General features: G+C 37.6%; 1 protein-coding gene across 1 annotated transcript in view; it reads right to left on the reverse strand.

Moving 5' to 3' along the window:
• The window catches only part of PROS1 (protein S (alpha)), a 117,842-nt gene that overhangs the window by 54,079 nt on the left and 49,889 nt on the right, over positions 1-13,874 (reverse strand). Inside the window, exons 5-7 of the mRNA XM_006894146.1 lie at positions 10,293-10,415; positions 10,058-10,189; positions 4,291-4,416 (exon numbers count right to left, since the gene is read on the reverse strand). Of these exons, the coding sequence (XP_006894208.1) occupies positions 4,291-4,416; positions 10,058-10,189; positions 10,293-10,415 (381 nt within the window). The remainder of the gene's footprint in view (positions 1-4,290; positions 4,417-10,057; positions 10,190-10,292; positions 10,416-13,874) is intronic.

Genomic DNA, 13,874 nt, shown 5'->3' on the forward strand with positions numbered 1-13,874 from the left:
GTGTGTGTGTGTGTGTGTGTGTACCATCAAATTGGATCTGACTGGTACAGGAGACTGTCCCTCCTTCTCCAGCAGAGCATGAAGTAGAGTCTGGGCTCCCCCCCCACCAGGTGCCTGTCGGGGCCTGGGTTTCAGCTGTCCACACCACAGCAGTGGGCAACGAGCTTAAAGCCCCTGATGGCTCTGGATGCTGACTCTCACCAGTGGCTATGGATGAAGTCACAGGTGATTTTCAGCCAGCGCTTGGACCATACATTTCTTTTAGACAGTTCTTTCCCTTATCTATTTCAATGCAGTGTTCATTATTTATACCCTCTTTTCTTAGTTTCCTCCCAATTCCCATGTCAGTCCTGTTTACAGTGGCTTTATGTAGTATCTGTCCTTTTGTGACTGAGATAATTCACTCATTATAATGTCCTCCAGGGTAACCCATTTTGTATAATATTTTATGACTTCCTGGTTTTTCAGTGCGGTATAGTATTCCATTGTGTAGTATACAACTGCTTCTTTATCCATTCATTTGCTGATGGACACTCGTGTTACTTCTATCTCTTTGTTATTGTGAACATGGCAGAAATAAACATGTGTGTGCATATATCTGTTTGGCTGGAAGTTCTGGTTTTTTTTAGGGTATATTCCCAGTAGTTCAATTGCTGGGTCAAATGGTATTTTATTTCCAATGTTTTGAGAAAGCGCCATATTGTCTTCCGTAATGGTTGCATCACTTTACACTCCCACCAACAAAGAATAAGGATTTCAATTTCTCCACAACCTCACCAGCATTTGTTGTTTGTTGCTCTGTTGAACCTCACTATTTTTACTGGGGTGAGATGATATCTCACAGTTGTTTTAATTTGCATTTCTCTTAGAGCTAGGGATTTTGAACATTTCTTCATGTGTTTGTTTGCCATCTGAACATCTTCTTTTGTAAAGTGTCTTTTCATATTCTGTGGCCATTTTGTGACTGAGTTATTTACTTTTATCTTGTTGAGGTGTTGGAATATTCTATAAATTCTAGATATAAATCCCTTATCAGACATGTCATTACCATATTTATTTTTTTTTCACAGACTGTGGCTTCCCTTTTTACCCTGTTGGAAAAGTTTTTGGATGTGCATAGAGATTTGTTTCTTAGACAGTTTCAATGGCCACACTCTGAACTTGATGAATCTTCTAACTCATAAACACTAGTATAGGGCTATCTGGTGGCTTAGTGGTAAGAATCTGCAGTGCAATCCCAAAAGCAGGAGATTCAAATCCACTAGCTAGCTACTCCCTATACAACGATGGACAATCTCCTCCCATGCAGTCTACTGCCTCTGCAAACCCACTAGCAGGTCAGGTGTGAGTTGGTTCCAACTTGACAGCACACAACAACAGTATAGCATATGCAGTTTAAATAGTGAGATGTGTTCCTGATCCAAATTAGGTTTTTTCCATTGTTTCCTGTGCCTCTGAAAGTTGGGCAATGAACAAAGAAGACAGGAAAAAAACTGATGTCTTTGAATTGTGGTATTGATGAAGAGTATTGACTATATTATGGACTGTTAAGAAAAACAAAACAATCCCGTCTTGAGAAAATTCAACCAAGGTATTCCTTCAAGGCAGAGATGGTGAAAACCTGTCTCACGTTCTTTGGGTATTTTGTCAGAAGAGGCCAGTCCATATAAAAAACATCATGTGGGGTAAGGTAGAAGGTCACCAAATGAAGGGAAACCTTTCAATGAGATGGACTGACAGTGACTACAACAAGGGCTTGAGCACCAAGGAGATTGTAAGGATGGTGCAAGGTAGAGCAAACTTCAGATTTATTGTTCATAGAGTCAGGAGACGTAGTCAACTTGATGACACCTAACAACAAGTTATAGCATATCATTTCCTTAAGAGACTGCCGTAGAATTCTTAGTGAGCCTTCAGTATTATTAATAATTGTATGCCATATAAATTTATGTAAGAATGAATTTATACAATATTATACATGAATACATTAAAAGTCTTAGCATTCACTGAATAGAAGTAAAATAAAGGTGAAATTGGCTGATGATAAATCTGCAAAAGCTTAAGGCTTTCATTTCCAGCTGGAGTTATGGGAGTATGGAAATGAGGTGCAAAAGAGAGCAATTTTTGTTGAGTGTGTGGTGGCAGGAAAGAGAGCAAAATTGAAAGGAACAAATATATTTGGGAGAAAAAAATAGTCTAAAATTATTTTCTGTTTGATTAGTGTTAGTCAAAATACTGCATGTATTTTTAAATTCTGGAAAATTTAAAGGAGAAAGTGAGATAGTTTGGATATATTTGATAAATCCCATGAACATATTTACACAAACACTGGACACATGACTGACTGTAATCTTTGCAGTATAGATGAAGCAATAACAAACTCCAAGGGGCTACCTATCCTATATCCATTAGAGAATTGACACTGCTTATCAATAGTCAGTATTGCTGAAACTGAGGAGGACCTGAAGCGCTTGCTGCAGAAGGTCAAGGACTGCAGTCTTCAATATGGAGTAAAACTCAACATCAAGAAAACAAAGACTCTCACCACTGGGCCAACTGGCAGCATCAGCATGGATGGTGAAGAGATTGAGAGAGTTAACAGTTTTAGTTTACTTAGTTCCACAGTCAACGCTCTTGGTAACAGCAGCCAGGAAATCAGGAGACAAATTGCACTGGGAAAGTCAGCTGTGAGGGACCTCGCAAGAGTACTGAAGAGCAATGACATCAGGCTGGAGACTGATCAGGTGTGCCTGATCCAGGATATAGTCTTTGCAATTACATGCTATGCATCAGAGAGATGGACAGCGACTAGGGATGACAGAAAAAGAATTGATGCTTTTGAGCTGTGATGCTGGAGAAGAATGTTGAATATACCATGGACTGCTAGGAGAACAAACAGGTTTGTCCTGGAGAGGGTGAAACCAGAATGCTCGTTGGAGTCAAGGATTCTGAAGCTTCGTCTGACATACTTTGGGCATGTTGCAAGGAGGGACTGGTCTTTGGAGAGGGACCTCATGTTAGGGAGAGTGGAGGGACGGTGCAGGAGAGGAAGACCCTCGATGAGACGGATCGATTCTGTGACTGGAGTGGTGGGGAATGAGTATGTCTGAGACGGCGAGGTTGGCACAGGATAGAACGGCGTTTAGGGCTCTTGTACACAGGGTTGCTATGAGTCACAGGTGACTCGATGGCACATAACAACAACATCAGTATTTTCACATATTTTGTGCTGCTGTTAGCTGCCATGTGACCAACAGATCTGAACCCTGTCCTAACCTGTGTCATCCTCACACTCTCTGACACACTCAAGCTCATAGCTGCAGTCATCATGTCAATCCACCTCATTGAGGGTCTTCCTATCTATCATAATGTTCCTTATTGGTCCAGTGATGAGCATTTCTGTTTTCTTGATGCTGAGATGCAATCCATGTCTTTAATCTTCTGTAGCATGTGCTTCAAGGCCTCCTCACTTTCAGTAAGCACGGTTGTATCATCCAATAATGAAGATTATTAATGGGTCTTCCTCCAATCCGAAACCACATTCTTCTTCATAGAGTGCAGGTCCTCTAATAATTTGCTTAGCACATAGACTAGAATAAGAATGACACACACCTTTCCTAATTTCAAATAATACAGTGTTGCCTTGCTCTGTTCACATAATAGTGTTTTGGTCTATGTACAGGTTTTGCACAAGCACAATTAAGTGTTCTGGGATTCCTATTCTTTTCAATGTTAGCCATAATTTGTTATGATCACACAGTCAAATGTCTAATGTCTACTAGTATCTTAATAATCATTTTATTATGTTGACATTTTATAGATTTTTTTAATTTATAGCAAAACTATATCATTTCCCATTTTAGAGTAAATGATTCACTTGTGTCTACCCAGATCTTTGAAAAACTTGGCAATAAAACTTGAGATTTCTAACCACATTCCTTTATCCACCAATGTAATTTTTCAACTTGGGTACTTCTTTTGCTGTGATTTTCCTTTCAGACTGAAACCTTCTTTACCTTTGAATTTTATTTAAATGTCAAGATATGTATTGCTTTCATCATACAAGGTGTCCTCTTACACAATCAGATTATTTAACTAAATCTAAGGACCATGTGTCGTACAGACTTCATTCTGGAACAAGGTTGGTGGTTGCCCACTCAATCAAGTTGGTTCGTAAGTGTTACAATTTAGAAAATTTGACTTGATTTTCAATAAAACCACTGTTATAAAATTCAACTCAGTGCTTAATGTCCCCTCTCCAGTCACAATGCTATATCACTACAACTCTACCTTCACACGACTTTGAAATGAGATTGTATTCATAGCCTTCAGGACATTCACATTCAAAGTCTCCAGGGATATTCTTGCACACAGCGGAGCCACAAATACTTGGCATTAGAGAGCATTCGTCCACATCTATAAAGAAAACCAAAATATCTTTCAAAACTTTTGCCATTAAAAGATGCTGCTAATAAAGAACCCCTGATTAGTAACTTTTAATTTAGTTTTATATAAAAGGACAAGAACGTGACCTGGCAATAACAAAATAAAATAAAAAATATTAGTTAAATACAAAATATTAAATTAGTAACTTTTACTCTAGTTTAACAAACAGATTTGTCCTGGAAAGGGTTAAACCGGGTGGCTCCTTGGAGGCAAGGATTCTGAGGCTCCGTCTAACATACTTTGGACATGTTGTGAGGAGAGACCGGTCCTTGGAGAAGGACATCATGCTTGGGAGGGTGGAGGGACAGTGCAGGAGGGAAAGGCCCTCTACGAGGTGGATTGATTCAGTGACTGGGGTAATCAGGATGGGAGTGTCAGAGACAGTGCGATTGGCACAGGACAGAGCAGAGTTTAGGGCTGTTGTACATAGGGTCGCTATGAGTCGCAAGCGACTCGACGGCACATAACAACAACAACAACAATCTAGTTTAATATAATTGGATAAGAGAGTGACCTGGCAATAACAAAATATTAACTCTATCATTGTATAGTCAATACAATATATTGATTCAAAAATAGGGATTTATATTGATAGGGACCATGTTCTTCTGTATTTATGTAAAAGGAGGAAAAGACTTTAATTGACTTCTCATCTACTATGTCATACTATGGAAAGAAATGGGAGAGTGATTCAACTATATGCTTATAATGTGTTCATAAGTGGGTGTTTTGGAATTTGATCTTAACTGTAGATGTATTCCACATCATCATGCACAAAAAATAATGAAGCTGCTGGGAGGAGTGTAAAATAGTACAGTCACTATGGAACGTAGTCAGGTTCTTCAGAAGACTGAAAAAAAGAAACACCATTTGACTCACCTACCCTACTATTAGAAGTATACCCTAAAGAAAACAGAGATGTGGCATAAACATGTATGCACAATCACGTTTATTGTAGCATTATTCATAATAGCAAAGAGATGGAAGCAGCCTAAATGTCCATCAGCAAACAAACAGATAGGGAAACGAACTATGGAGTTCCGCACGATCGAGTATTACACAGCATTGAAAAACAATGAAGAACTCAAGAAACAGTATGAAACCTGGATGAGTCTAGAATATATTATGCTTAGTAAATTAAGTCAGTCACAAATACTATATAAGACCATTGCTTCTAAAACAGTTATGCGAAATAGATATGTAAGGAACACTGCATTGGAACAGGGGAAATGAAGGTCAATTTGAAAAGAATGGATGATAAAACATTACTCAACTAACAATCTGGAACAGGATATAAAATGTGGAATGAAAGGGGAGGAAAGGGGGGGATAAATTTGTATAAATGAGTAAATAAAAAACCAATCTTAAAAAACTTTCATTCAAACAATAAAAATTTAGTGAAGGCAGCTCATCATCATCTGTTCTACATTATTTCTTTGCAAATAGACAAACAATTGATCTGTAAATGTGTATGTCCGTGGTGGTGTTGTGTTCTGTCCAGTCAGAACTGACCCATAGCTGACCTTCCAGTTGGTTTTCAGAGAAAGTTAATTGCATAGGAGATTCTCCATCCCTCTCTCATGGAGCAGCATGTCTTTGGGATATAAAGTTCTTAAAATGATAAAATTACAGAAATGAGAAAAATATTAATGGTCGCTAAAGTCAGAGATGGAAACTAGGGGCGTGAAGTATGAATAGCTATCAAAGGGCAACAGGAAGGATCTCTGGGAACCTTGACTGCCTAAGTATTAACATTCTGAATGTGGAATTGTATGGGATACAGTTTCTCAAGTTATTGGGACTAGAAGAAACTGAGTTTTAAAAGTATGTGTACTCTAAAAAGTACATAACTATTATTTCTTACAATAGCAGTTGAATCCAAATGAACTCAAAATAAAAATTTTTAATTTTTTAAAAAGAACTATTATATCCACACTTCCAAAGAAAAGAGAAATATACAATTAAGATTATTTCATATGATTCATCTCATAGGAAACAACTGAGATCAGATAAGTTCAAATTGCAGTACAGTGATTTTGTAGCTCTACACTGACATCTAATGTCTGATGAAAAGTTTTAGTCTTATTTTTAGAGAATTACTGGCAAATTGATCCCAAGCATTTCTGCATATTGTCTAAGAACCAATGGTGCTCTTTGTACACATACTCTGCTGAAAGTTGTGTACTTTATCACTTAGGTTTCACAAATACAACTCAAAACTAAACCTATTGCCATCCAGATTATTCTGAGTTATGTTATTGTTGTTACGTGTTGTCGAGTAGTTTGCGACTCATATGTACAACATATTGCGACCTGATGTACAACAGCCATAAACCCTGCTCTATCCGGTGCCAATCGCATTGCCTCTGACATGCCCATCTCGATTACCCCGGTCACTGAATCAATCCACCTCATAGAGGGTCTTCCCCTCCTGCGCTGTCCATCCACCATACCAAGCATGATGTCCCTCTCCAAGGACCTGTCTCTCCTTACAGCATGTCCAAAGTATGTCAGAAGAAGCCCCAGAATCCTTGCCTCCAAGGAGTAGCCTGGTTTAACCCTCTCCAGGAGGAATCTGTTGGTTTTCTTGGCACTCCAGGGTGCATTCAATACTCTTCTCCAGCAAAACAGTTCAAAGGCATCAATTCTCCTTCTGTCCTCCCTAGTCATTGTCCAACTCTCTGATGCATAACAAGTGATTGCAAATACCATGGCCTGTATCAGGCGCACCTTAGTCACCAGAGAGACACCATTGCTCTTCAGTACTTTAGAGAGGTCCCTAACAGCACACTTTCCCATTGCAATACATTTTTTTATTTCCTGGCTGCTGGTGCCAAGAGTGTTGACCGTGGAGCTGAAAAATCTGAAGCTGTGAACAATCTCAATCTCTTCACCATCCATCCTGATGCTGCCAATTGGTCCAGTGGTGCGAATCTTTGTCTTCTTGACATTGAGCCACAGTAAATACTGAAGGCTGCAGTCCTTGACCCTCTGCAGCAAGTGCATGAGGTCCTCCTCAGTTTCGGCAAGCAGGATTGTGTCATCTGCATAACGCAGATTGTTAATAGATCTTCCACCAATCCTGACGCCACACTTCTCCTCATAGAGCCCAGCCTCTCGGATAATCTGCTCTGCATACAGGTTGAAAAGGTATGGAGATAGGACACATCTCTGGCGTACACCCTTCTCAATTTTGAACCATGCGGTGTTACCCTGCTGAGTTCTGACGATTGCCTCTTGGTCCAAGTATAGGTTTCTCATTAGCACGATTAAATGTTCTGGGATTACCATTCTTCTCAGAGTCAGCCACAGTTTGTTATGATCCACACAATCAAACACCTTTGCGTAATCAATGAAACACAGATAGACATTCTTCTGGTATTCCCTGCTTTCAGCTAAGATCCATCTAACATCAGCTACAATATCCCTAGCACCACGGCCCTTTCTAAACCCAGCCTGGACCTCTAGCAGTTCTCTGCTGATGTTCTGTTCCAGTCGTTTTTAGATAATCTTCAGTAGAATCTTGCTTGCATGCGAAATCAATGATATTGTTCTGTAGTTTCCGCACTCAGCTGGGTCACCCTTCTTTGGAATGGGAACAAATATAGATCTCTTCCAGTTATTTGACCAAGTGGTTGTTCTCCAGATTTCTTGGCACAGCTTGGTGAGCACATCCAGGGCAGCTCTGTTAGCTGAAATATGTCAATTGGTATACCATCTATTCCTGGGGCCTTATTTTTTGCTATTTCCTTCAAAGCAGCTTCCTTCATCACCATAGGCTCTTGCTCAAATGTTATTTCATTAAATATTTCTGTATCTGCCAATTCCTTTCAATATAATGACTCAGTATATTCCTTCCATCTTCTTTTAATACCTCCTAGATCATTTAATATTCTGCCTAAAGCATCCTTGATTATAACAACTCAAGGTTTGAATTTGTTCTTCAGTCCCTTGAGCTTAAGAAATGCTGAGCAAGTTCTGCCGTTTTGATTTTCTGACTCTAGCTCCTCGCACATTTCCTTGTAATATTCTGCTTTGTCATTCCGTGCTGCCTTTTGGAATCTTCTGTTCAGCTCTGACTCAAAAAGACCCTAAAAAACTCAAGCTCATTGCTCTTGAATAGGAACAGATTCATAGCTGACCTTCCACTGGTTTTCTGAGTCTACAAATAAATCACAAAGAAGGAGACTGTCTTTATTTCTCTCTCAGCGCTCCTGGTGGATTGAAACACCAGAGAGGCATGGCCTTTAGGTTATCAGAACAATTTCCTACAGACTAGGCCACCAAACCTCCCTAAAGACTCTACAAGACACATTAAAACTGTCCCATAGGACTAACTCTTCAAAGATTTATGAAAGCAGACTGTCACATGTTTCTCCCACAGAGTGGCAAGTAAGATTGAACTACCAACCTTTTTTTCAGTACACAACCACTATTTGCCTATGGCTCTTGACCAAGGACAAAGGAGTATGTACATGAGGTATAAGAAAATAAATTCTGATTATTAGAGACATTCTTATTTATAGGAGGATTTTTGTAACCCTATTGACATGCATATTAAATCAATGGATAAAGATTAAATACTCTAAAATTTAAAACATGTCACAGATTCATTAACACAAAACACAGAATGAAAGACATCATTCCTTGACAACGAGTAACATTTGGGAATGTATCAATGAGAGATAAATAATGAGCTAACAAGAAGCTTAAGATTTTCATTTATTACACTTTCTCTCTAATTAAAAGAATTACATTTTCTTATTTTTTTCACGTACTGTATTTTTCTACTTAGCAAAATAAAACAAAAAGGAAAACATCTTTCCTACTTCCTTCCAATTTTTGAAGGTAAATTTAAAATTTGGCTGCATTTTTAAAAAATATTCAACACATGGAGCATGATTTGATTTGAGGAACTCAAACAAAAAGGGCATCACACAGAAAGAAAAGAAGTGAAAATATGGAGGACAGGGAAGCATAAAGAAATAAACTAGTAAAATGATGTGGTAAAGTACTAAACTAAAAGGCAATATTTAAACCTGGAAAAGAATAAAAGAATATTATGATCAACGATATGATCTTAAATGTATACTGAGAAAGGAAACAACGCTGTCTTCATTTTTTCCAAAACCACAACTGGAAGTGAAGTGGAAGATAAAAGATTTATACTAAAAAGAAGAAAGTTATTTTTAATAAGGAAAGATAAAACCTAACGGCAGAGGTTATTAAGGTTTGTGATTATGGTAGGTTTTTGGCTTGGGTTTGATTATCTTTTTTCTTTAAAAAAAACTTATATTGAGGGAAACAGATTTAATAATTTTTGCAAAACTAAAGTTTGGAAGATTAGCACTCAATCTAACTATCAGCATATAATGAATTTTTTTATAGAAACATATACAAAGTAAGAAAACAATGGGGAAGGAAATCCTCTTGCTATTATTACTGTAAACTAAAAGGTAGTAGCATAATATCATAAGACTTGAAGATTCATATATGTTAATTAAGATCACTTACAACCCAAGAGTTTTCAAAAAATTTCCTAGAGCAGTTTCCTAGCAATGTTTCAAACTCACATAATAAGTACTCCTTTACTCTACCAGCCTGCTCTTACCTTTACAGTCTTTTTTATTTGGAAGCATCATAAAACCACTTTTACAGGAACAGTGGTAACTTCCAGGTGTATTTTCACAATTCTGGCTGCATCCTCCATTAATATTTGAGGGATCTTTGCATTCATTTATATCTTAAAAAAAGGGGAGGAAATAATTACTTTTTAAAGTAAAAGAAGCTTAGAGAACTTTTCAGGAAGTCAGTCTAGGTGGACCAGGTAGGCTTACAGTACATACCAAATTCACATCTCTCTCCTTGCCAACCTGATTTACAAAGGCATGTGAATGTAGCTTGGCCATCTCTGCAGCTCATATATCCATTTTCATGGCATGGCAAAGGATTACACTGGTCTGGAATGGCTAAATAAAAACATACTTTTATTCACTTTTTTATAAGATACCAAATTAAAATAAAATTATAACTATGCTTTATAAATGTAACTTAAGCAAATTGCTTTTTATTTGAAACTTAAAGTAGTTCTATGGGTATTCAGACTTTTAGGAGCCATGGAAGCTAGACAATCCCAAAAATATTCCATTGAGATAAACTTTAAAACAAAAATATCTTCTGCAATCTTCTTCAAATGAACTTAATTAGTATAATGCTCTTTCAGGATTTATCTAAATGAGATTAAATTGACAATAGCAACATAAAAGATTACATGGGAAATTTAGGGAGCAGTGAGTTTATTTTAAATTGAAGAGAAACAACTCAGAAAAGGAGGATGAGAATGGATGTGCACTTGAAAGAGTGTAAAAATATCACTGAGTTGTATAATTTAAAACTGTTGAATTGGCATATGTTCTGCTATTTGTATTCACAGCAGCAAGAGAAAGAAATTATACTTTTATATTACATGAAGTAATATTATCATTAAAATAATACAAATAACACTACTCTCAACATCAATAGAAAGAAGAAACACTAGTCAAACCAACTTTTAGACCTTGGACATAGAAAAGGCTCACTCTACTTATTTCTTTTCCCTCAGTACTGTGACCTCAGATGGAAAATAAATAATCAAAGTAACCCCTCTTGTGGCATATCATCAGTTTCCTTGCAAAAGTGCAGAAACCCCAGATATAGTCCAGCTGTTGGCCAAGTTGAGTAGAGTTTGGTACGATCAATCTAGAATTTGCAATTCATTGAGCTACAGAGGAGCGGACTAAAAAAAAGAAAGAAAGAGGTTCTCATAGTTATGCACAGAAAGGTCTTCCTGAGCCTCAGTTTAAAACTCAGTAAATGTTACTAGGAAACAGTACCAAAGAAAAAATGTTGTTATGTGCTGAGTGAGAACCACCCTTAGGAGACCCTCCAGTGGGTTTTTAGAGGCAGTAAATTGCACACGAAGAGATTGTTCATCTTTTTCCCATAGAGCAGTTGGTGGATTTGAACCATACACTTTTGTGTTGGCAGGGAAATTTCTTACCATTAAACCACCAAGTGAGAGAAAAGATAGACAATCTCCTCGTATGTGATTTACTGTCTTTGAAAATACACTAGAAGTTAAGCTACAGTTAGTTCTAACTTGATATTACTTAACAACAAATCACCTTAGGTCGCCAAGACATAATAAGAAATTTTAGCAAGGAAAAAAGATATTGAGACAGAAAAGGAAATAAAGCCCAAATAACTAAACAAAAAAACAACTGCTGTTGAATCAACTCTAATTCATGATGAGCTCCTCTGTGCCAGAGTAATACTCTGCTCCATAGTGTTTAAGGCTTAGTTATATTCTCTTATTTTCTTGGCAAAGCATCTTCTTTTCCTTTTTTTTTTTTTTTACAATGGACCTTACATTGGATTGATTCTCTTAAACGGCAAGCAAATGACATAGGACTTTATAAGTGTCTGATAGTTTCTTTCTTTGTAAACTATCTTTCACCAAACACTGCAATGGTACATTAGTACCTCCCATGTCTGCTTCATAAGACTTTTCATCAACTCTGCAAATTCCTCCCACCATTCTTGTATATTCTTTTATGCCAGGGGAGCTTTGTTGCTTGCAAGCACAAAACCAAAACAAAAACCCTCACTATTACACAGTTAGTTCCATTAATTTTCATAACATGCCCTTATTAAAATAAATATATTTTATAAGTAGTAACACAGTTGTTGTTGTTGCTAGGTGCTGCTTTGGAATCAAATATGACCCATAGGAACAACAGATCTGAACTTCGTTCTACTCTGTGCCATCCTCATACTTTCTAACACACTAGAGCATATTGCAGCCATCACAAGTCCACTTGGCTGAGGGTCTTCCTTTCCTTCTCTGACCCTCTCCCTTTCTAAGCTCCCTCTACAAGGAATAGCCTATCCTAGCAACATGCCTGAAGTATATGAGGTAAAGCTTTATCGTGTTTGCCTCAAAGAAGCACTCTGGCTACACTTTCTCCAACACATATTTGATTGTTCTTTTGGCAATGCATGGGAGAGTCAGTACCCTTGTCCAATGCCACAGCTGAAAGGCATCAAATCTTCTTCTGCCATCCTTATTCATTGTTCAGTTCTCAGATGCACCGCAAATTATCAGAAAGACTATGGCTTGAGTCAGACACAATTTGGTCCTGAAACAAATCACTTCCGTTCAATAATTTGGGGAGGTCCCCAACTACAAACTTTCCCAAAGCAGTATGTCTCCTGGTTTCCTGATGTCTGATACCAAGGGTATTGGTTGTGGATCTAAATAAGACGAAGATGTTGACAGTTTCAATTTTTTTTCCTCCTGCTATGATTATGTTGCCTATCAGTCCAGTGATAAGAATGTTTGTTTTCTTGACACTGAGATGCAGTCTATTTTGAAGGCTCTTTTCTTTGATCTTCTGCAACAAGTGCTTCAAATTCTCCTCACTTTCAGCAAGTAAGTTTGTGTCTTCTGCATAACTCAAATTGTTGATGAGTGTCCCTCCAATCTTGAAGCCACATTCTTCTTCATCGAATCCAGCTTCTTGGTTAATTTCCTCAGCATACAGATTCAATAGGTATGCAAAGGCACTCCTTTCTTAATGTTAAGCCATGTAGTGTTCCCTTGCTCTGTTCATACAATAGCCTCTCGGTCTAGGGATAGTTGCACATGTGCACAAGTGTGCTCTGGGATTCTCATTCTTCTCAACTTTAGCCATAACTTGTTATGATCCACACAATTAAATTCCTTTGCATAGTCAATAAAGCATAAATAGACATTCTTCTGGTATTCTCTACTTTAAGCCAGGATCCATCTGACATGAGCAATGATACCCCTGACGCCACACCCTCTTCTAAATTGTGCCTGAACTTCTTCAGTAGTATTTTGCTTATATGTGATAATAATAATATTGTTGGTTAATTTCCACATTCAATTAGATCTAGGCACCTAGGCATTAGTAACATAATAGATCTTAGTAAAATGACAAAACAAAGGAATTATTAATCTTTTTTCATCTTTTGTATATAATAAAAAGATAACACATAAAAGAAATATATTTATCCAAGAAATTTCTTTTCCTTGTATAATTATGTTGTTGTTGATTTTGTGTGTCACTGAGTCAGAACCAACCCATAGCTGACCCTCCAGTGGGTTTTCTGAGGCAGCGAATCACATGGGAGGAGACTGCCCCTTTCTCCTGCAGAGCAGCTGGTGGATTCAAATCACATGCCTTTGTTATTACAGTGCAAGTTCTTACCATTAGACTATCTAAGCTCCTTAATTATAGGAAACTTTAAATTAGAAAAAATCAGAGCAATGAGAATTCATAGATAGCTGACCATTAAACAATTCTGGGACTAGGGGTGCCAGATTCCCTGCATATAATTTGCATATAAATTGCCTATAACTTTGA

The sequence above is a fragment of the Elephantulus edwardii genome, unplaced genomic scaffold, assembly GCF_000299155.1.
Source record: "Elephantulus edwardii isolate Elephantulus edwardi_28Jun2011 unplaced genomic scaffold, EleEdw1.0 scaffold00136, whole genome shotgun sequence".
NCBI classification, from domain to species: Eukaryota; Metazoa; Chordata; class Mammalia; order Macroscelidea; family Macroscelididae; genus Elephantulus; species Elephantulus edwardii.